The sequence below is a fragment of the Mytilus edulis genome, unplaced genomic scaffold, assembly GCF_963676685.1.
Source record: "Mytilus edulis unplaced genomic scaffold, xbMytEdul2.2 SCAFFOLD_1348, whole genome shotgun sequence".
NCBI classification, from domain to species: Eukaryota; Metazoa; Mollusca; class Bivalvia; order Mytilida; family Mytilidae; genus Mytilus; species Mytilus edulis.
Genome location: NW_027268373.1, coordinates 981 through 24,624, shown reverse-complemented (window position 1 = coordinate 24,624; position 23,644 = coordinate 981). Strand labels below are relative to the sequence as shown.

The 23,644-nt window shown below is 32.8% G+C and overlaps 1 protein-coding gene across 1 annotated transcript; it reads right to left on the bottom strand.

Annotated features, from left to right (window-relative positions):
• Positions 1–3,034: 3,034 nt before the first annotated feature.
• Positions 3,035–23,022, bottom strand: LOC139507357 (uncharacterized; the record flags this gene model as incomplete). The annotated part of the gene is made up of 12 exons (XM_071295725.1): positions 22,946–23,022; positions 22,567–22,602; positions 22,163–22,237; positions 21,774–21,854; positions 21,448–21,516; positions 21,111–21,146; positions 20,792–20,836; positions 20,326–20,406; positions 19,742–19,754; positions 15,065–15,302; positions 3,421–3,507; positions 3,035–3,118 (listed from the first exon to the last, which is right to left on the bottom strand). Coding segments are annotated over exons 1-12 (922 nt in total), but the record flags the coding sequence as incomplete, so codon positions are not given.
• Between the last annotated feature and the right edge of the window lie 622 nt (positions 23,023–23,644).

Sequence of the window (23,644 nt, the reverse complement as noted above, 5' to 3'; positions counted from 1 at the left end):
CAGCTTGCCTCCATATCTAAAATTGAAGAGTATAGATAGAAGTATGTTGGAGCAAAATTTGGTGCTTTTAACACGAAGTGCACAATTCCTTTATATATTGCACCTATCTGCTGGACTAAAAGCAGGCAAGACATTTCAGTATGTACAATTTTGTAAAAATATGTGAAACTATGTCAAAGCATATTTTTTGTTTTGTTTTTTCAGATTAAGATATAAGGAGTAGATATTTTCCTGAAGATCTAATTAATGTCTCGAGGATAATGTGAAGGGAACAGAAGCTGCTATCATGATGATTCTTTAAAGAAAAGATACAGAAACACAAGCTCCTGTAGACACTTATGAAAAAGAAGATGTTTTTGCAATGAATATGTGTGAATGTGATAAATTATGACAAATCAACATGGTCAATTAACAACAATATGTTCTACAAATTTCCTAGATTTATAAGTTTCATAACATTTAGTTGAGGCAAACTAAAGTTAGATAAGGGAAAAGAAAAAAAACACAATTTTTTCTATTTGTGAAGGGGCATATTACTCTAGAATGGTAAAAGTGACGCCACCAAAATTTGATCTTGATTGGTGTTTTGTGGTAATTCGCATTGAGCATCAATTTCATAACATTTGGTTGAGGCAAATTTAAGGTAGAGAACGGAAACCATTCTGGAATGTACAGACGTATGTTACGTACAGATGGACAAGGGTAAAACTTGATGCCCACTCTGCCAGGGATAAAATCTATAATAAGAAGGATTGACAAATCAAAAAACTAGGTTGTGCTGAGGTAGCACATGAAATCTGTTTAAATTATTGAGACATGATTTTGTACTTTTTATCACTTCTTTTTTAGCTCACCTGACCTGAATGGTCAAGTGTCACAGAGCTTTTCTCATCACTTGGCGTCCAGCGTCTGTCGTCCGTAAACTTTTACAAAAATCTTCTCTGAAACTACTTAACCAAACTTGACCACAATCATCCTTGGGGTATTTAGTTTAAAAATGTGTCCGATGACCTGGCCATCCAACCAAGATGGCCCCCATGGCTAAAAATAGAACAAAGGGGGTAAAATGTATATTTCGGCTTATATCTTTTAATAAAAGCATTTAGAGCAAATCTGATTGGGGTAAAATGTTGATCAGGTCAAAATCTATCTGCCCTGAAATTTTCAGACAAATCGGACAACCTGTTGTTGGGTTGCTGCTCCTAAATTGGTAATTTTAAATAAATTTTGCTGCTTTTGGTTGTTATTTTGAATACTATTATAGATATGATTAACTGTAAACAGCAATAATGTTCAGCAAAGTAAGACCTATAAATAAGTCAACATTACCAAAATTGTCAGTCAACCCCTTAAGGAGTTATTGCCCTTTATAGTCAAATTTTTAACAACTTTTCATCATTTTTTGTTACTTGTACAAAAATCTTCTCTGAAACTACTGAGCCAAATTTAACTAAACTTGGCTACAATCATCATTGTGGTATATAGTTTGAAAAATGTGTCCGATGACCCTGCCTACCAAACAAAATGGCCGACATGGCCAAAATTAGAACATAGTGGTAAAATGCAGTTTTTGCTTTATATTTTTAAAACTAAGACATTGAGGGCAAATATTTAAAGATTTAAATGTCCATCAGAATAAGATATATCCCCTCACACAGTCCTTTACGATGAACTATTAAATCTACGGAGGCCCGGAGCTCAATTTTCAATTTTTTTAGTTAGATTATGTTGGCCTGTAGTTATGATTTTTACAGGCCCGAGAGCAATTTTACTATCCTGGGCTGCCACTCAGCGTGAAGACTGCTCACAAATTTTCAGATGAATCGGACAACCTGTTGTTGGGTTGCTGCGCTAAAATTGGTAATTTTAAGGAAATTTTGCAGTTTTTGGTTATTATAGATAGAGATAAACTGTAAACAGGAATAATGTTCAGCAAAGTAAGATCTACAAATAAGTCAACATGACCAAAATTGTCAGAGGACCCCTTAAGGAGTTATTGCCTTTTATAGTCAATATTGAACAACTTTTCGTCATTTTTGTAACTTGTACAAAAATCTTCTTTTCTAAAACTATGGGCCAAATTTAACCAAACTTGGCCACAATCATTACTAGGGTATCTATTTAAAAAAGTGACTAATGAACCCGCCTACCAACCAATATGGCCGACATGAGTAAATACAGTAACAGGTGAGCGACACAGGCTCTTGAGTAAAAAAGATGATAATAAATTGCATGAAATTAAACCTAATTTAGGCAAACCTTTTGATAATATTACGTGCAGAAAAGATCAGTGTGTTATTACTAGATGTCGTATTGGTCATACTAGAATAACACACGAGTATCTTTTAAAAATGAAGATGAACCACAATGTGTTCCTTGCAACTGCAAGTATACTATTAAACATGTTTTAATTAATTGTATTGACTTTGCTGATATTCGTAAGAAGCCATTTCAATGTCAATAATATGTATGATTTATTCAAAAATGTTCCTTTTACAAATATTGTTGCATTTTTAAAGAAATTGGAATTTATTATAGAATATAAAACTGTTATTATATTTAAATCGTTTTTAATTTTTATCACGTTATTTTACTGTTGATTTTTATTTGTAAATAATCAATTTGCTTTAGTCAAGAATTTTAGTATATTGAAGGACGTTTTGTCTTATTTAAAAATATGCTTTAAATTGTAAAAATATTCGAATTAGCTCTCGCCGCGATATAGCCTTTTGTGCTAATGCGGCGTAAAGCAACCAACAATCAATCAATCAATCAATTAAAAAGAAAATAAAATTAGCATTAAAAAAGACAATATTCCGAGTGAATACATATTACACAAATCTGTAATGATACAATATAAATCAAACCTTGAAAGCTAATTATCCCAAGTTACGGTAAAATTCCATACATTAGAGAGAAAATCCATAATATTCTGATGAAAAGCATAAAAAACTGTGAACACTTTTCACTTTTATTATTTTTTTGGAGGGAGTGGCCTGAGGTATACAACCTCAGGCCTAATGTATGTCTTTACCTTGATGGCTTTTTTCATTTCTGCCATCTCGCTCTGGAGAGCGCACCAGAGCACTTCCACCTCTAGGTCCATCCATTCTACAGTCTGCAAAAAAAAAATCATTATTTAGTATACGATTTTAAGATAAAACGTTTTAATTTAAATGAAATGAAGTAATAAAAATGAAGCATGATCCAAATTACGCATGTAAATGGAACAACGCTTTTTTTTCGTTCTTCGGGTCAAACTCATTTATACGGCGTGTATCAATTGTCTCGCATTTGTATGTCTCGTACGTTTACTACATATTTAAAATTATGTTATGACTATGATTCCAATAAGATAACTAAATTTGAAATGAACTTTACTATAATTAAGGTAAAGAACGTGTAAAAGTTAATACTTACAGGGGATGCACCCTTTGAGCTGGAGGTCCTCACCCTGGACTGGGGATCCCTCGTCCAGATGACTCTTCTTGTTGGAACGTTCCAATTCTGAAAGACAGAAAAATATAATGTAAATTATAAACAAACATTTTAAAATAAGGGACTGTCATATAAAAGATATATTTAAATAAGTCTAAAGATCATCAACGGAAATTAAGACAGTTTTTTAGCCTGAATATTTTCCTCAGATATAATGACAAGCCTCCCTTCATTTGGACTTTGCGTGGTGACGAAGTTCCGTTATATATCGCTTTATAGGCGGTCAACCCCACTAAAACTTGTTATATCGTAAATCTAAATTGATTTATCTTCACAATGGTGTATAACACGTCTACTGTATATTGGGGGAAAAAATTCTGAGACGAATGCCTGTGCTAATCGTGTAGTAAACTGTTCCATTCCATACTAATCACCGATAATTCCTTGGTGTTAATCCAAAGGATGAAGACCAGGATCTTCCATCATTATATTGAATTCCTAAGCTACACAATAATCCTTATAAGGCAGGTTCTTCCAAGTAATCCACTTAACCCTTTCTCTATTGATGAATTTACAATCTCAATCATTAAAACATTGTACCAACATTTAAACCTTTGATTTTTCAACTCTTTATACAAAAACAGCTTTAAACAATAAGAAAAGGCAAAATTTAACAGAAGTATTTGTGCTTGCAATTTATGTTTGATGAATCCCCTAAAAATCACAATCTTCAATGAGAATTTAAACTTTTTAATCTAATTCAAAAATTGTTATTGAATATCCAAACATTGGAATTCATCTTCTATGATTATGTTAAATTTCATTCTTGAATCTAAGTATTTCTTAAAACAACTGTCTGTCTAAAATATTTAAAAGTATTCTGAATGATAGGCTAAAAATCTTTGTTTTAGTTTATGTTTGGCCTATCATTTTTGTTTCATGATGAAACAAATAATATTCAACACTTTTTTTTATTTTGAATATTTTGATTAATAAATATTTGCATAATATTGTTCTGTGGACTTTTAATTTAGTCTAGGCTACATACGAACATTCCAGTCAGATGCATTATATCCCTCTAATATCAGTCAAAATGAATATAACACAATTCACACCTCAAGTTTATTCTTTTAATACTTCTTAACATTCACTCGATTGATTTAGGACACTTTGTGTTTCGAACAAGATGAACATATAAGAAAAAGACTAGAAAGATTACCGATATATATTATGTTTGTAATAAAAGGATCAGCATACAAAATCAAAGGAATCATTTGAAATCCTACAATGCCGACATTAACAACCTAGAAGCAATACTGGTAGATAAGAGAAATGGGAATTTTCTAGTTAAAAGGAACACAATAGCCAGTATATGTACAGAATAAACGTGTATTGACACTAAAGCAGTGCGGTAGCCTCAGGAAGACTTGTATTCACGTATCCACACAAGACCTGGAAGAAAATGTAAATATGTTGAACCTTCCAGATTACAACCTAGAAGAATGCCAGGCAGAAAATCTTATGAGATTTATTTGGCGGCGAAGTGTTAGGTGGAGAAAAGGAGAGCAGAAACATTAAAGGAACCTCTGATAGCTGAGCTTACAATTTAAGATTTCTATTCATATATAAATCTTACTATTTGGGCTCTGTTCGTTCATTATCAAGAAATCTTGAAAAACAACGACAGAAATATCGTTCATAATTCGCAAATTGCAGCTTTCGATGAACAACAGATTTAGGACAATTGGATACAGAAAAAACTATCTCATATCCTCCAAAAGACGAAACCTGAAATGCTTGATTTTCTATGTATTTCTACACAAGAAAATTTCGTACAATTTAGATATATACATATTTAGTTGGGTGATCCTTAACACGGTATCTATAAAAACCGGTCTTTAGGGCAGATAGTAAAATGCACAGAATTTATGCTTTCTTGTTTTAGTTTTTTTTATTCATTGATAACATGTCTGTTTAAGCAGTTTTAGTTATATTACATTTTTTAAAACCTATGTTTCCATATTATTTATGTTTATGTTTTATTGATTATAATTTTATGATTTCTTTTATTCTTAGGTGAACTTCACGAGATAGAGAAGATCTTGAAAACCCGTAAGAGGAAACAGAAAACGGAATATTTGGTCAAATGGGAAGGATGTGATGAATTGACATGGGTACCCCTAGAAGAGATAAAAAAAATATAAGAATTTACTTTTAGATGTGAGTTTTATCATTTGCTATTTATGAGAAAAAAAATATCCCTGTTCATATGTTCACACACAATACAAGCAATAGAGGCATGATACAAATTATAGGACAAAATCATATTCAACAATATTGAATTGTATTTTTCAAATATATTAAAAATGTACAAGGCAGAAAAGGTGGTATGATATGATTGAATCACTGGCATGTATGAAACAATTTTTGATATTTCTTTCATCTTTTATTTTAAATAGATATCAGACAGGTTTTCAATGATGTTTGCTTTTTTGCGGGGACTCCGAAGACATTGCAAAGAATCCTTAAATAGTTCAGCTCAAGGAAGACTTCAGTATTGTGCGGCCCATATGTGAAGGATGCATTGGTAGAGAAATGAAACCTGCGACCAGGAATGCCAAAAAATTTAAAAAGTCCAAAAAATGAACATTGAACTGTCATTGTCATGTCTGTTGTATTGTTAAAAAAAGAATTTATACTTGAATTAAAATTTGTTTTGATTCCAGATAAAGCACATAGATACTAACATATTAAAGAGTATTAAATCAATCCATGTCTACAGGTCACTGTTACGTCCGTTTACTCAATGTTTAGAGTCAGACATGTCATATGTATATTTTTGGAAGCCTTCATGTACCCCATTCTAGGTTGGGAACCCTTCTTTGATAGTGTTGACAACATAAGCTTATAAGGTAATTCAGTTTATCTGTATACAAGTGGTTGGCCTCGAAACGCTACTAGTCTGCTTTGTCTGGTAGAAAGGACCTCTGGCACTCATACGTCTGGAAACTTACAAGTAAGTATACAAGTAAAGATTGTTTCAAGAACAACGAGGTTGGGACGAATTATTCTATATAAAATCGCCAATAGCAGTTATACATTACCAAGATATGCCTTTTTTTGCAACTACTGTACTACTGATTTGGATAATTGACCGCTATCCTGTTCAGCATTGCACACAATTATCATGCACAGAATATAAAAAAACTTGTAACAAAATTTTTCGATTTTGACTGACCCTTTGGTATCTTTCGTCCCTCTTTTAACAAAAGAAATCGACCTGTAACGTATTGTGTTAAATTTAATAATGGACGTATTGTGAATAGACATCAAACTCAAATTAGAAGTAAGTATAAAGACAATGTCGAGGAAGAACAATTAGATATGTCCAAGATACCGGATATTGGAAATTTGTCAGATCCCGAGACAACCTTCCTGTAGGTTTTAGGTAAGATCGTTATACTTTCTTTGCTATGCTTAGTTAGCTCTCACATTCTGCCAAACGTCCTCTGACTGTCCATCCACCATGGACAAAAAACTCTGCACACTGAATGAGATGACATGGCTCTTGAAATCAGTGTCTTCTAAGTTTCATGACACAACCAGCATTTTGTAGAAATCACTGAAATCATTCTGATATACAAGAAATACTGCTATTAATTCCCTGTATTGTTTATACAATAAGTTAAAATCCTCCACCGTTCCCTTCTCTTAATGTGTACATGGAAGGCCAGCATCGTAGGCAAGTAAACCTAACTCAAACAATGCAAATAACACCAACGAAAGAACTCCAAAAATATTTATAAAATAAAATTCTGCATGTTAGGATGTTCTTTTTCAGCATTTCTTATTCAGAATAATTTTTCAGTTAATCAAGACTGAGCATATTTACTCTTCATTGAGAGTTGCATTCATGTAGTTCGGTCATTTTGTGAATGCTCAGTTCAGACACGACACCATTTTCATTTGAACTTAAGTCTTTAGTCTGTCGTGTTAATAACAATTATACTATATTTCCTTATCTTTATAATCACATTGTACAAAACTGATGTATTCACTTCTTGTTAAAACTAGGGTCGAAGCTGTAAGTAGATCTGTTTTCTAAAATCGTTTAAAGCTATAGCAAACTTTCCAATAATGAGGTTTCATAAAAATAATATTCATTTTAAGCCTTTTTTCTGAGGAAAAAAGCGGAGTAGATAGACGGTATGGGGTTTTCTCGTAGTTGAAGGATGTACAGTTGCCTATAACTGCTTACACTCATTTCATTTGAACTTTGGTGGATAGTTGTCTCATTGGCAGTCATACCACAATACCACATCTTCTTTTTTTCAATTAATTTGAATAGTAAATTGTGGTATTGTTTATCAAATAAAAAATATTTTATATAATAACCTTGATTGTAATAGTCGTATTGCAATATATTTTCAAAAGGTAAGAAAGCAGCTGACAACTTCGTACTTTAATTGACCTTTTTACCTTTTTTGGATTAGAGCGTCACTGATGAGTCTTTTGTTGACGAAACGCGCGTCTGGCGTATATACAAAATTTAGTCCTGGTATCTATGATGAGTTTATTTATCACCAAGATTACCAAGAAATCAATGCAATTAAGTCGAGTAATGAAGAAAGGGTCTCATGAACTGGATCATAAATGTTACCAGTCAAAACACTCAATATGTATTGAATAATCAATTAACCTAAATATAATAAAAAGAAGTAATTAAGGTAGCATAATATTGTTCCTTATCTTGCCTTGCTACACGTACATTTAAACTTTGTGAAGAAATAAAACTTTAAACGCAACAAATACAGATTTTATATATTGAACAGTTGTCAAAAGCATTAGCTTATATCAAAAACATTTGGGTTTCCAAAACTTGCTAGGTCAGGAAGGAAGCAATGCTCAATATAAGCTGAACGTCATATTCAGGACGAGAACAAGCTCATAATAAATACAATAGGTAGGTTGATACGATAGAGGTCATCTGGGATGATGGTCGGGAAAATTTGGACTGCCACTGGAAAATGAGGGTATCTTGGATAGGGACAGAAATTTTGCCTTGAAACAGGCCACCTACGGACCCCTAAAAGAGTTGTTGCAAGGCTTCTTAACGTTCAAAGAGCGTGGTACTCTCCTTACACGAGGCATCGGATGTAGCGTCCCCAATCTGACCAGACGTGACTGCGAACTTGATACATCCCGCACAGCCAAACGGACGCCTCACTCTGTTGTTAGCCACGAATTGTGTTCAAGATGACGTCTCAACGAAATGTTCCTCGTGATTGTAATGACCTTGCAATGTTCCTGTAACGGATACGTATGAGAGAGGGAAAGGTAGCGACGGTACGATGTTTAACGTTAAAGATGAATACTAGTAATCCTTCTAGACTGGAACACACAAATAGATTAAGAATATAATCAAACGAACTATATAAATTACGGAACGGTGTAACAGAATAAATACTTTTAACAATAAAACAAAGATCAAGTTTGAATATTGGTGGAGTAATTATACTGCTCTAGGGTTGTGCCTTGTTACAAATGGAACCAGATGATCCGCTTGGTACATCTTTATACGACCGCAGAGGTCGAGACCCTGAACAGTTGGGTCAAGTATGGACACAACATTCGAGCTTGATATACTAGTAGCTCTGAATTTGGATTGCGATCAACTTTTTGACTTAATATATAGGTTTCTGACACAAAACAAATGTCAAGATCTTACAAATCTATTGCGCAATACTGTGTAATTAGAATGTATACACAATGTTTATTTCCACATAACTCAGATCAAGTACACATGTTGGTAGCGTCACATTTACAGTTCTTGAGTTGTGACCCTTTATAACATTAATGCTAGCGGGGCATCATTTGTGTCCCATGGACACGTTCCCTATTTTTGATAAAAGCCTTTAATATAAATTCACTTTCATTACAGTTGTATTGATTTTAGTTACTGTTACTGTCTTGTTTATAAAAAAAGGATGTGGTAATTTTGGCAAAGAACCAATGCTATCCAAAAAAGTTTAAAGGAGGAAAATGTATTAATAACTATGGGCCACCATATGGTCGTCAATAATGAGAAATATTTGTACCATATACATGTAGAATAAAGGCAACAGTAGTATACCGCTGTTCAAAACTCATAAATCCATGGACAAACAACAAAATCGGGGGTAACAAACTAAAACCGAGGGAAACGCATTAAATATAAGAGAACAACGACACAACACTAAAATGTAACACACACAGAAACGGACCAAGCATCAGACAAAATCCCACGAGAATAACGAGAAAGCTGGAGCAATTCAAACAAAAAATCTTACATGTTAATTTACTAAAAAAAATATGAAGGATCTAAACCAACAGAAAAATAGTAATTCGCAGGCCCTTGATGTTGACATGGCATGGGTACTTAAAAAGAAATTAACAGAGCTTTCTGTATATTTCAATATTTTAGATCTACAGTTTTAGGTTGCATTAGAAAATATTAAAACTTTTTATGACAAACATGAAAAAAGTTATTTTTGATAATTACTGACGAGACAATGGTTAAGTTTAAAACATCCAAGCGGAGATGAAATACATTTTTGAAATAATACTCGTCTATAACCTTTTTGGAATAATACGCAGCTACAGCAGAAACATTCCAGCACTTTGATTACTTGATACGACTCAGATGATTATAAAAAGTAAAATCACAAAAATACTGAACTCAGAGGAAAATCAATTCGGAAAGTCCATAATCACATGGCAAAATCAAATAACAAAACGCATCAAAAACGAATGGACAAGAACTGTCCATATTCCTGACTTGGTACAGGCATTTTCAAATGTAGAAAATGGTGGATTGAACCTGGTTTTATAGCTAGCTAAACCTCTCACTTGTATGACAGTCGCATCAAATTCCATTATATAGTCACCGATGCGTGAACAAAACAAACAGACATTATAGGTACAAAATGTCAAAAATAGGGGTACAGCAGTCAACATTGTGTTATCATCTTAATCACTATAAAAACAACAAATGTAACGAAGAAGCACAAAAAGGCATACATCAAATTAACATCCTCATTTTGCACACTTACTATGAACAACAAAATTATTTATTATGTAAAAAGTATTGCCGTTCACTCACACGACATAAAACTATAATCAACTGTGTACAGCGCATGTATTATAAATGACGGTTCACACCGCTTCATCTGATAAGGGTGACATTTTGCTCAAGGAAATGTCTTAAATAATAATTGACACAAATTTCTCCTTCCATCCGGATTTCTTTTCAAGCTATCAACCCTGTCCTCCCTCTTCATGTGCGGCATCTTGAATATGTGAGCCTACACGGTCACGCGGAACGATATTTTCAATTAATCAATCCAAAATAAACTGGATTTCTGGAGAAAATGTTGTTTTAGATAAAAATGGGAATGAATAATAATCCAGATTGTGTATGAAAAGTATCTGTTGGCTTAGGCAGCAACCATTTGATTTTCTGGGAGGGGGGGCTATGGTTTTTTTTTTGGAAAAAAAAGTTTGTTTCCAGTTTTTGGAGAAAAAAATAATTTGTTTTTGATTCTGAGAAAAAAAATTGTTTGTTTCACCCTCAGCTGCCACTATATGTAATGCTAAAATTGAAAGAAAAAAATTGTTTTCGACACCGGCGAAATAAAAAATTTGTCCAGAAAAAAAAAACCATACGCGAAATCTATACTCAAGACCATCTTGTATTATTTGTGCCAGTTGATACGGAAATTTAATTATAGCTTTACCCTAATTTGAGTTGTTGATCGATCAATATTGTTAATGCTGGTTATTGTCATACTGCTTGCACCCAATCCACTAGTGCTTGGGGCTGTGTCTGCAAATTCCAGTCGCTTCTGAAATTTTAGGCTTTGAACGAAGTCCACTTTGGTCCGTGTACTTACAAGAATGTCCATATCCCAAATTTTACTGTTTGGGGAAAGACTAAATTTTTCAAATTTACAGGAGAACTGATCCTTTGAACAGTCATAAATTGATTGTGTTTATCTACGTTGAAGCTGACAACTTTGTAATCTTAGGATTTGGTTTTTAATGAGGCATTAAAATATCTATTTTCTTTGCGGACATCATAACTGGCGTTACACTAGTCAGGTAGCCTTCTTGTTCATCTTCTGGAACTGGAAAAGCTCTCGCGTACGTTTTTTTTTTCGGTTATGGTTTTTCTGGTTTTCCCGCCAATTTCTGCGATGCCTATCGTAAAAATCCAAGGTGTCTGGCATGTGGTAAAAGTCCGAGATCCCGAGTGATGAACATAAAACTAGTGGTGCTTTTTCGACCACTGCACGTTATTGATGTAAAAAATGTGTCTGTGTGGGTTTTATTTTACATCACTTCTAGTATTTTTGGAGAGGACCCAAACTGTTCAAGTCAGATATTTGCAAAGTTTGTTTATATATAACACCTAGTATAAATATATTTAAAGAGCTAACATGGTTAAACTTCATATCTAGAATTTCATATCATAAACGTATTCTTGTTCATAAAATTCTCAGCAATAAAGCACCAGATTACCTAAAGGAACTATGTTGTCTTATTGTTAACCTACAACATAGAAATCTAAGGTAATCTGAAAACAATAATTTAGCTGTTGTGCTCTTACTTATATACATGTACCCCTTTCAATTTTGTGATGAGGGTTTAAAAAAATAACAACAGTGGGATCATGGCATCCATCTCTTTGGGCCCTGCTAGTTGAACCCTTTATGTTGAAAACACACTAATCTTGGGTTACATGCTTAGGGAGCTACCATTTGATTTTTTATGGAAAAGGGGTCTTGCCTTTTTGTCTTTTTTTTCAAATTTTATTCTAGCCCAAACCCCCACATATAAATCAAATGGTAGATCCCTTAGATAACATGCAGGATTTTTAATTGTGGATTTCTATAATTAAGTGGTGTATCAAAGATAATAACTTGACATTGAAGCTGAAGTTCAACTAAGAGTGATTACCAAGACGAAGAATAGGAGTTAATATCAAATTGCTTTAATAAAATTATTGATTTTGTATCATAGTCATTATTGGCACTCCATTATTGTGCCATGATTAAAGTCAGACAAGAGTGGATACACTGAAATGTTTCGCCCGTTCTAGTGTTCATAACATAACTAATGTTGAAAGTATAAAAAAAGAAGTATATACCACAAGCATTACATTGAATTAAATAACCCAAGGGTGACTGGGGTATAGAAATATGGTCACTTGGTCTTCTCCCGACCGGCAGTAAAACGCTTGCCGAAGTGGGGCGTCCGTTTGGCTGTGCGGGATGTATCAAGTTCGCAGTCACGTCCGTCAGAAGGGGACGTTAAATCCGATGCCTCGTGTAAAGAGAGTGCCACACTCTTTGCACGTTAAGAACCCGTGCAACAACTCTTTGAGGGGTCCGTAGGTGGCCTGTTGCAAGGCAAAATTTCTGTCCCTATCCAATATACCCTCATTTTCCAGTGGCAGTCCAAATTTCCCCGACCATCATCCTAGATGGCCTCTATTACAACAACCTACCTATTGGATTTATTGTGAACTTGTTCTCGTCCTGAATATGCATGAAATATTTGCCACCGGACGTTAAGCAACCAACAATCCATCAATCATTGAATTAAATAAAACATCTAAATAACCAATGTACATGTCAAGGTGAGATAATCCCTTTCAGACAGACATGTGGGTCATACAATCATTCCATACAAGAAATCTAGTTAACCTATTGCTAAAAGCATGTTTGAAATTAACCTCATAAAAAAAATGACTTTGACCAATGAACAATGAAAATTAGGTCTAGGTCAGATGATTATTGCCAGACAGACATGTACACCTTTCAAACATTCCATAATCATATATAATTGACTGGATGCTTAAAGTATCTGAGAAATGAGGTTGATATAAATAAAAAGATGTGGTACTAGTGCTAATGAGACAACTGTCCACCCAAGTCACAATGGATACAAAGTTAACAATTATAGGTCAAAGTATGACCTCCAAGGTCAGATAACACCAGTTGGGCATGTACATTTTACAATCATTCAATACACCAAATATGGAAGACCTATTGCTGATAGTTTCTGAGATATATACCTAAACCTGTAAACTTAACCTTGTTTACTGATCCATGAAATGAGATCAAGGTCAAGTGAAAACTGTCTGACAGACATAAAGACCTTGAAAGTTACGTACATACCCAATATAAATTATACTATTGCTTATAATAAGTGAGAAATTAACATTGCAAAAATTTTTACTTTTTTTTCAAGTAGTCACTGAACCATGAAAATGACGTCAAGGACAATGGTCATCATATAGACATAAACTTTATATATATATGTGCCTGTCCCAAGTCAGGAGCCTGTAATTCAGTGGTTATCGTTTGTTGCTGTGTTTATCGACACTTTTTTTTGGTTTCTTGTTTTGTGCAGGGTTAAGTGCACACGGAGTAGTAGCTTTGTAATATGATGCTGCAGATCCAGAGTTGCATTTTGAGGAAACAGATGTTTGTCCTAGGCATATTGCAATTTGAGCTGTACCAAATTGAGTCAAAGTTGGATTAGTATTTACGGAGTAGTTTATAAGGCAACGGCCTGGTTTTGATTTATTTTCTAGCCGACTTGACTCCAAATTATTCCTAATTTGTTTTAGCACATGCTTTATATCTTGTAATATACAAATTTGATGGTCCCTTTCAAAAATGTCAGATACTAAAAATTTACTCTTCCACAATAAAATTAAATTCATTTGATGGATTGAATGTTTCACAATGTACAAATAATGAGTTGTTCAAAGAACACATTTCTTTTTTTTTTAAATGGCTTCTACATATGATAGCCAGAATCTGCCAGTGCCTCAAACTCTTTTGGTGTTAACCGTTGATTTAAATAGGTGTTTAAAAAATTATCATTCATTATGTATGAAATTATCGTCATTTTACTTGTACATGTTGTATGTTCAATCATTAATATAAACTTTTAACAACTTTCCTAACATGCTTAATAATTTTATCTTTCATATGCCTCATTAATGTCATGCATATATATAAAGTACCTAGAACATCAACCTAACGACCACGGTTAGAGTAGATTTGATTCGCTACTTCCTCCCCGGCGCCGGGGCTAGAACCTGTACTTTTTATTTCTAACTTCTACGACAACACCGCCTAGCATTGCGCAGAGACCTTATTATATATATATTATATATATTTATACACACGTATATATTTACCATTGCTTCCCTACTCACTTTGGTAGTAGTGACAATATCATTATGAATATAATAATAATACTCTATTCCATCTGACTGATTTATGCCGGGCTTATAATTTTCCTATTTCATAACTATTTGCCAAAAATGTCAAATTGAATCTAGATTATATTGTACAGACTTTTAAGACTTTTTAAATTAATGCATTACAATGAAATATAAACCAACATCTAAAGAGCGTTGCAATGTTTACTGAATATTCATAGATGTAAACACTTCACTTGCCAACTTCTAATGTCCCCTATGAAATGGAAGATAGTGTAAATTCGCTTTAAATTGTTTTGACTATATACAGTCTCCACCAGAGTAATGTTGATAAACCATAATACATACCTAAGCCGACAAAAGTCAAACTGTCTAGGTGCAAATTTGTGTTTATCCTTGTTACACATGGATCTTGAAAACACGTTATTTGCGCCTTAAATGAAGAGCTTATCCTCAAATCTGCAGCAGAGCTTCTTCTTGCAGATCTTCCACTTATGTCTCTTTGGTTCTGTGCTGAACGCCTTACATTAAACAGGAATGCCCTGCTTAATTCTTCTCCAAGCACATTTGCATGGCGTGGATTGTTCTGAAGATCATGAAATCATCTGGTGATAAATGATAAAATGGTGTTCATATGCTGAAGATAGTCTGAGTAAAAGAAATATAACTATATGTGCAAATTAAATCAAGTACTAACTAATAAGAACCTTATTATTTAAAAAAAAAATCATACAACCTTTTACCAAAAAAAATGAATAGTTTTTGCATGCAACATGATAAAAGTAAATTCTCCCAAATAAAATCTTTTTACTTTATTTTATGGTTTTCAGTACTTTAAAGTCCAGCGTATTTTGGACTTGACAACGTGTACGAAATCAGATATGTGCCAAAGTATACGTCGACTACGGTGACATATAGTTGTTAATGTCTTGTGTCATTTTGGTCTTTTGTGAACAGTTGTACGTCTCATTGGCAATCATACCACATCTTATGTTTTATGCATACTATTACTTCATCTTTAAAGATTAAGACGTTGTATTTCTTGCAAAAATAGGAGGAATACACCATTTAGACACATGGCCTTTTTTCTTAGATATGCCGAAAAATCAATGAACCGATTGACACGTGCCAAATAACATAACAACAGTTACTGATTAAACAATCATGATCTTTTTTATTTTAAGTAATTTTTTTTCAACTAGTTTGATATCTGTTTACAAAGCCTTCATATGGTACTATGTGGTATGTGCTTTACTTACTGTTAAAGGCCGTAGGGTCACTTATGGTTATTTATTTCTGTTTCAATTCGTTTCTTGTGAAGATTTGTCTCATATCATAAGTTTCACCCATGTCCGTCAGTACTTTAGTCGTCACGAAGTTGGTTTCCATTTTCTTATTTTAGTTTGCCTCAACCAAATGTTGTGAAACATATACATAATGCTTATTACCACAAAACAGAGAAAAATTTCAATTTAGTTGGCCTCACTTAAACTGTTCCCGAGTTATGCAGTTTTGCGTTACTTTTCTTTGTTTGATACTTTAGTACTTTAGTCGTCACGAAGTGGTTTCCATTTTCTAATTTTAGTTTGCCTCAACCAAATGTTATGAAACATATACACAATGCTTATTACCACAAAACAGAGATCAAGTTTGAATTTAGTTGGCGTCACTTTAACTTTTTCCGAGTTATGCCCATTTTGCGTTACTTTTCTTTGTTAGATACTTTAGTACTTTAGTCGTCAAGAAGTTGGTTTCCATTTTCTAATTTTAGTTTGCCTCATCCAAATGTTATGAAACATATACACAATGCTTGTTACCACAAAACAGAAATCAAGTTTGAATTTAGTTGGCGACACTTTAACCGTTCCCGAGTTTTGCCCGTTTTGCGTTACTTTTCTTTGTTTGATACTTTAAAAATTGTTAAAACCGAGAGCCAGATCAGTTTCATAGGCGGATCCTAGGGGGACAGCCCCCCTCCTTTTGAGGGAAAAAAATGGTTGATTATATAGGGATTATATAGGGAATCACTGAAGTGTGACTTGAGCGCCCCCCAACTCCCCCCCCCCCCCCCCCCCCCCCCACTTTACACAAAGTTCTGGATCTGCCACTGAGTTTAAAACTTAAAACTATAGTTTACCTTAAATGAAAATAAAAAAAAAGATGTGGTATAATTGCCAAATTGAAACAATTCTTTACCAGATACCAAAATGACACAGAAAATTAACAACTATAGGTTATCATACGGCCTTTAACATTGGGCAAAGCCCATGCCGAATAGTCAGCTATGAAAGGTCCCGAAATGACAATGTAAATCAATTCAAACAAGAAAACCTATCTGTTTACAAAAAGTGAACGAAAAACAAATATGTAACACATAAACAGACGACAACCACTGAATTACTGGCTCCTGACTTGGGACAGGCACATACATAGAGAATGTGGCGGGGTTAAATATGTTAGCAGGATCCGAACTATATATAAATTAATCCTCAAGAAAATCTTTATATAGATAAATTAGTAATGATTAAGAATTTGACATATTGTGTAGACACCTATAACTACTAGTATTGTTGAAATCTTTATGTTGATTGCTGTGTTATTGACGTATAACCTACATCTCCTACAGTTTTTGGTTCCATTTTGGTGTACTTTCAAAAAAGTGTATGCAAAAATATAACTAAAAATAGATGTATTGCTTTTCTTCCCCTAGGTAATATGCTTAGAGAAAGATGAACCAATGAGATATGTACCTCAATTTAGAAAGTTAAATAAACTGAAAAAAAAAGTTTCACTTTCCAATCTTAAACTATCCCCATTTTTTGCCATTTTTTCGTTCAATAAATTGTTTATATTTATTGACGGGAGTTCACTTTTAATTTGTATACGTTTTAGGTCACGGATAAATGTGATTTTAATCATAAAAAGGGGGAATATTCCAGTTCTCAGACAATGCTTTGAGCAGTTATGAAACTTTGGTGACGCCAGGTTTATATCTTTTAACATAACCTCCCATTAGTTTTTCATGAATTTGTGATATGACATTGAGAAGTTATCAAACTTTTATTATTCTTTGAAAAAGCGACGGGCGTAACATGCGCTCATGGCACAGCTGTTTATTTTTATTTTATGGAATTACACCCCTTTCAAAGTCTAGAATCAGTTTAAGAGTACATTTGAACTTTGCAGTATATCTGAGGTAGTTAATGCACACCTTATCTGTGCATGATCCTGATCTATGAAAGATTCAAACAAAAACTACCCAACCTCCACTCCTCCCCCAAAATGCAACAGTGTATATATTTAAACTTGTTAAGTCTTTTCAATGAGCAAAGACAGTCATGACCGTAGTGAGAGTGAAACAAAGCAAAGCATGTAGTTATATTCCCATTAGAAAAATGAACATTATAAACATAATTATATGTAATTTTTTACATAAACTATATTATATATCATTTGATTGACTGTTATGGGCAGACTTATGGGTGATATTTGTCACCATGGCAACTGATGTAATAATACTTAACGATTGCAGTTTAGAGCTTATATATGCTTCAATGCATGTCTTTTCATAAAGGTTTGGAAATAATTGAGAACATATTTCCCATACCGCAGAAATCAATAAGTATTAACTCTGTTTCCAAGGGGAAAATACGTTAACATGGTGATAGAATTCAAGAGAGCCCCACGCAATGTTTTATTTATTTTGGTCAGGTAGTATTCAAACTTTGTTACTACAATGCTAACTATGATTTACATATTTTCAATTTTCGGAAAAACACACGAGAAAATTTTGATAATTTCACAATACTTCATGATTTCGAAAAAAATGAATGTTTTTTAGTATTTTTTAACAAAAAATCTAAAAGTCGGGGTTAAACTGCAATACTAACTAAGCTCTGAAGCTAAAACCAAGTTATATCGATGTTATACATGTATATGAAATTTCTGAAAATACAATTGATTCTATTTATAATCATTATTCTATTCATAATCAGGCTCTCCGACCAAACGTTATCTTTTCAAGAATCTACATGTATGATTTTTTTTTTAAATAAACCTACCCCCCCTTTTTTCTTCCTAACCTTCAGTTCTAACCTCAATGTTTCATTATATATTATATACAGACAAGACTGTGAGTGGAGCAAAGCATGCAGTCATATTCCAATTTGAATATAAACACCGTCTATATATAATATATGTATTTTTTTACATAAATTTCTATTGATACATTTTAAAATAGATGTTTCTATGAGTAATATGTATTTCCATGGTAACTATTGAAGTCAGCAACTATTAACGATGGTAATTTAGAGTAAGCTTATGCTTAAATGTAAAAAAAAATATCAGTTATAGAACAATTCAGTACATTAAAGCTCTGAAACTGCAATATTTTGCAAATAATAACTCCGTTTCCAAGGAAAAAATCGGTTGCTATGGAGATAAAACTAAAGAAAGTCCCAAGCTTTTTTCTATTTAATTTCGTAAAGTAGTATCCAAACTTCATAACTAAAGTGCTAACTATGCTATACACTGTTGCTCTTTTCTGAAAAACACCACAGAAAATTTGATAATTTCGCAAAAATCCCAAATTCAGAAAGTTGAAAATATGCATTTTTTGGCAAAAATTTTCAAAAAATTACAAATTTGGTTTACATCTTATCTGAACTAAAATGATGCTAAAACCAAGTTGTATCAATGTTACATATGAAAATTAATGAAAAATGCTTGATTCTATTCCTATTCAGGCTCTGAATTGTAGTGATTTAGCTGGTTTTTGGAATATTTTACTATGCTTCACAACCAAAAAATAGAATGTCCGTTACCATGGCAACCACTCGTATTTTCCCACTCATATTTATTTTTTGAGCAGTATTCAGTTACTGCTTCTTTTAGGCCATTTATAGATAAAATCTGAAACCCTCATAAATCACATGTATATGGCACCCTGCCTGGTTCTTACAAAGACCTGTACTTAAATGTTTAGTAAAGACATCTGCAAAGGGCAGATAACTTAAAATTACATACGAGCAAAGAAATCCTAAAAATTCAATAAAAGAAGATAGGCTGACTTTTTTACTTATACAATTAAAAAAAAATCTGAAAATAAAATTCACTTGTATAAGTAAAATTGAGAATGGAAATGGGGAATGGGTCAAAGAGACAATAACCCGGCCAAATAAAAAAACAACAGCAGAAAGTCACCAACAGGTCTTCAATGTAGCGAGAAATTCCCGCACCCGGAGGCGTCCTTCAGCTGACCCCTAAACAAATATATACTAGTTCAGTGATAATGAACGCCATACTAATTTCCATATTGTACACAAGAAACTAAAATTAAAATAATACAAGACTAACAAAGGCCAGAGGCTCCTGACTTGGGACAGGTGCTAAAATGCGGCGGGGTTAAACATGTTTGTGAGATCTCAACCCTCCCCTTTACCTCTAACCAATGTAGAAAAGTAAACGCATAACAATACGCACATTAAAATTCAGTTCAAGAGAAGTCCGAGTCTGATGTCAGAAGATATAACCAAAGTAGCCTACAAATTTACTTATATAAGTATATTAATATTACTTCTTCAAGTAATTAAAAATTCGAAATGGCTTACTTCATCAAAGACGAATCTAGCGGCAAGAAAGGACTAAGCCCAGTCATGTCAGTCTCCTTTTCATCATTACTATCTTCGATTCTGTAAAAAAAAAATACATTGTCTTCTTTTATTATTAATTTTATATGGTGTTATGTTTATATTTCTAATTTCACATCTGATATGTTATTACATCTAATTTGGCAAAGAAACATCATGTTAAGATTTCTCTGATTCATATTATTTCGTTTTTTTAAATGTGTCGTATAATTCATGGCTCTGTTCTATCTGTACACTTTATATCTTCAACATGTTTAATTTCCAAAAAATAGCATCAATTAAACACTTTTCACTCATGTCAGTAGATAATATAAAATTTATACAGCTATAATTGACAATCATGACCTTGAAATCCACTTTTGTAATTTAAGAATTGCAGTTGAAATTGTATATTCTGAAGTCTAAAATAAATTTCATTGATACTTACATGTCCTTTCTGAAAAGCTTCTTTCTGGGGTTCTTATCTAATGGTCTGAATAAAAAAAAACATTTTAAATTTCATTTGCTAAGTTATATTACAATTCAAAAGTTATAAAATTTGGACAATCAGCTTTATTAAACTAAATAGTTAATTCAATAGTTCCTCAATACTCTTTGAACAGGGTTAATTAAACATTATAAACCCCCAATATATGGTTAATAGTATTTTACTCAATGAAAGTGGTAGCTTGATTCATGAACTAGGCAATAATTTTATTTCCATAATTAATACATTTTAACCAATATTTATGTAGCTGTGTCATTACCTTATTTCTTCTTCACTGTCACTGGAGTCAGAACTGCTGAAAAAAAAAGAAATACAATAATGACAAAAGGGAACTATAAAAAAGGAAAAATAAATTAGTTAATATATTCGGCATACACTTTTTTTCGCAATTTGTCCTTTCTAGCCCTGTTTGCAACAATTTTAATTCAACATTATTAAATCTACTTGATCATAATCAAAGATCCAAGTTTTACATATTTGCTAATATGTGTATTCGTGTTATATTTCTACTCACAAAAGTTGAAAAATAAAACCGGTGAAAAATAAGTTGGTTTACAGTGATATATATTTTTAATTAAAGGAAGCGTGGTTTGTACCTCTCCCTCTTTCTCTTCATACCACGACCTCTTCCTTTTCCTCCCCCCTTTCCTCTTCCAGTGGTTGACCTAACAAAGAAAAAAAAACCTTAATAAAAATGATCAATTCTAATAATTTTTTCACAATCAATAACATATTTACAATACCATTAAAGAATGATAGACAATGATAGAGGCATTAATATAACATACTTAAAAAGAGATTCCGTAGCATTATCTGTTGTCTGCTCTATGGTCTAATTGTTGTCTCTTTGACACATTCCCCATTTCTATTCTCAATTTTATATTCATTTAAATCTCTGACTTAAAAATAATTCCATCTTTACCTTTCATATAACTTTTTAAGTCTTTCTTTAATTGCATTTGATGGTCCTGGTTTTGACATGTTTGATGGTCCTGGATTCTCTCTGAAATATCATACAAACAAAGAACTGGTAAAAGAAAGTCATTATAAATTTGAATTGTGTTCTTTAACATTTATAAATAATACTTAGACGGTTGTCTTCACTGAGAGATATAAGTTGCTCAGAAACATCAGGTTCCCACAGGTAGTTGATGCCAAACTACAACATATAGCACATTGGGATAAAGCTTTTATCCAAATATGACAAGTATGCCCCTTAATCAATTCAAAAAGTATTCCTTTATTACCTTATCTAATGCATATGTTTAATATCAAAAGCGAGTTTTATTATAGTCTGTTTTGGCTGCTTACCTCATTAAAGTTGACTCAAGTGACAGAAGAGGACTGAGTCCGGTCTCATCTTCATCACTACTGCTTTCTTCAATTCTCAAAAAAAATACATTATCTGCATTTATGGCATGTATGGAGTAATGGTTTTTTTTTCAAATTAAAAACTGACATGTTTCTACATCAAATCTGCAATAAAATGCATCATATCTCTCATTCAAAATTGTTTGGAAATCTTGGGGTCCTAAAGTTGCTCACCCTTCTCTTATTGCATATTTAACCATAATATAAAGTGCAAAACATATTTTCATATTCCAGAATGTTTATATGTAAACTTGACCCAGTTAGTGGCCATTTTGAATTTAAGATTGGCATCTAACATGTCTTAAGTTCAATATGTAAAAACTCTACTGTAGCTGTATCATTACCTTATTCTATCTTCGTCATCATTTGAGTCAGAACTGCTGAAAAAAAAATTACAAACATGAGAAAGGGGAACTTTTCAGTTATATCTTTCCATCTATTATTTCATGAAAAATATAAGTTACCTATGATGAACTTTTAAAGAATATTCATCAGCCCCGTTTTCAATTAACTACAAAACCTACATAAACCACTCATTAAGTTCCTACCCTTGCAATATATATATACAGGTGTAAAGAAAATTTATGTAATATGGATAGAATATCCATAATTGTTTGGTGTGGTGTTCAATTATATATTTTTTTTTCAGTTATTTTTCAAATGAACGCTCCCTAATTAATTTATATTATATATATTTTTAATTAAGGTAGGCAGTGTTTGTACCTCTCCCTCTTTCTCTTTCTACCACGACCTCTCCCCCTTTCTCTTCCAATGGTTGATTTAACAACAACAAAAATCATAATTGAAAATTATCAGTTTTAATATTTTTTTATTTACTATAACACATTTAAAATACATTTACCATAATATACATGTATATATACCATGTTTTTGCTCCTGTCCCAAGTCAGGAGCCTCTGGTCTTTGTTAGTCTTGTATCATTTTTAATTTTAGTTATTTGTATGAAATGGAATAATTCATGTAAATATTGCGTTCACTGAACTAGAATATATTATTTTTTATGGGCCAGCTAAAGGACGCCTCTGTGTGCGGGAATTTCTCGCTGCATTGAAGATCTATTGCTGACACATTCCCCATTTCCATTCTCAATGTTATATAACAACAATAAATGCTATAGATCATTTTGTTTAATTTTACATTGATTTTATCTTTACCTGTCATGTAATGTTGGGATTTTCCTGGTCTTTGATGGTCCTGGTTTCTCTCTGAAATATTATACAAAGACATTACTGTCATGACTGGTAAAAGAAACTCTGTATCAATACAATTTGTTTTCTATAACATTAGCTATCTTCAATGTTCTTTTAATTTGAACTTTATTTGGCCTTTAGATAGATATTGGAAGATGTGGTATGAGTGCCAATGAGACATCTCTCCATTCAAGTAACAATTCATAAAAGT